Raw genomic sequence first — 1098 nt, forward strand, 5'->3', positions numbered from 1 at the left:
GGCGACTCCATCTCAGGCCATGAATCTTGGTGTACTGAGATCATTTTCGTGGGATTTTGAGTTTGTGCTGACCTTGTGCAAAGTCTCAGAGTTTGTGCTATCACTGGATGTGAGCATTGACTTCATAAAGTTGAAAATTCGAAGAAAAAATGGAACATTTGTATGAAGGAATGTTTTTATATAAGAAATATTGATGTATTTATTTTTTTTTTCGAAAAATATAAAATATTTCTGTGTCGTATATAGCTATATAAAGTTTCACTATTTTTTCAATCAAATTTATGGGTTTTCGTTGGAAAATAAAGATAGAATTTCAATATATCCGGTTATTATGTCATTATGTAGAGCAATGATGAAATAATGACTGGTTTGCTGCATAAAATGGTTCTCGGGCTCTTTTTCATGTAATCATATTCTTCCCAAGTGTTGAATTTTTTCACGGCTGCCTTATAATGTGGAATCATGTCTTTGATCAGTGCTGGCTCATACAGTATTACGCCAAGTAGTGAATAATTGTTGCCGCCCAAAGTAATAATGTGTGGAATATTACTTAATGCGCTTTCTTCTTCATGCGGCAACTAGAGAAATAGAAATGTTGAGTGAAACAGTAATGATTAATATAATAGTTAAAATAATAGTAATAATTATAAATGGTGACAGTATCAACTCACCTCGACATAAACATGCTTCCCAAATTCGCGTAGAACTTCTTTGAATTGTTGGCAGACATCGCACTTGTATTCAGGAAAGTTCGTTTCAATGGCCGCCACTAAGTTGCTGAAATCAATTTTTACTGCCTCATTCGCACAAATGATTGGTAGAACAGATACAGCAATATCCAATTCGTTGCAATTTTTGCACACCGAATTTTCCTTAAGTGAGAATGTGTGATAGTGCAGGAGTTTTGAAGCCAAACCATTTACAGCAAATCGGCAGTCCATATCATAGCAATCAAATATGACTCTTTCATCCTCATCGACTTCTTCAGTTTCAGTTCTATCCTCTGGGTCTATAAATACTTGATTGACTTTTGGTTTCACAAACTTGTGGAGCATTTCTGCTCTCTTTTTGTTGATTGTTTTCATGTTGAAAAGTTGT

The 1098-nt window shown here is 34.5% G+C and overlaps 1 protein-coding gene across 1 annotated transcript; it reads right to left on the reverse strand.

Annotated features, from left to right (window-relative positions):
- Window positions 1-290: 290 nt before the first annotated feature.
- On the reverse strand, window positions 291-1052 carry LOC129571586 (uncharacterized). The gene is made up of 2 exons (XM_055451393.1): window positions 672-1052; window positions 291-578 (listed from the first exon to the last, which is right to left on the reverse strand). The coding sequence occupies exons 1-2, from the start codon at window positions 939-941 to the stop codon at window positions 330-332; spliced, it is 519 nt and encodes a 172-aa protein (XP_055307368.1). The 5' UTR covers window positions 942-1052; the 3' UTR covers window positions 291-329.
- Between the last annotated feature and the right edge of the window lie 46 nt (window positions 1053-1098).

Source organism: Sitodiplosis mosellana, unplaced genomic scaffold (genome assembly GCF_009176505.1).
Source record: "Sitodiplosis mosellana isolate CC-2019 unplaced genomic scaffold, AAFC_SMos_1.0 Smas_scaffold_2918, whole genome shotgun sequence".
In the NCBI taxonomy this organism is placed as follows: Eukaryota; Metazoa; Arthropoda; class Insecta; order Diptera; family Cecidomyiidae; genus Sitodiplosis; species Sitodiplosis mosellana.

Coding starts and splice junctions, on each gene's coding strand:
- LOC129571586 (XM_055451393.1), bottom strand. CDS start 941: ATGGACTGCCGATTTGCTGTAAATGGTTTGGCTTCAAAACTCCTGCAC. Junction 579..671: donor GGAAGCATGTTTATGTCGAG/GTGAGTTGATAC, acceptor CTATTTCTCTAG/TTGCCGCATGAAGAAGAAAG.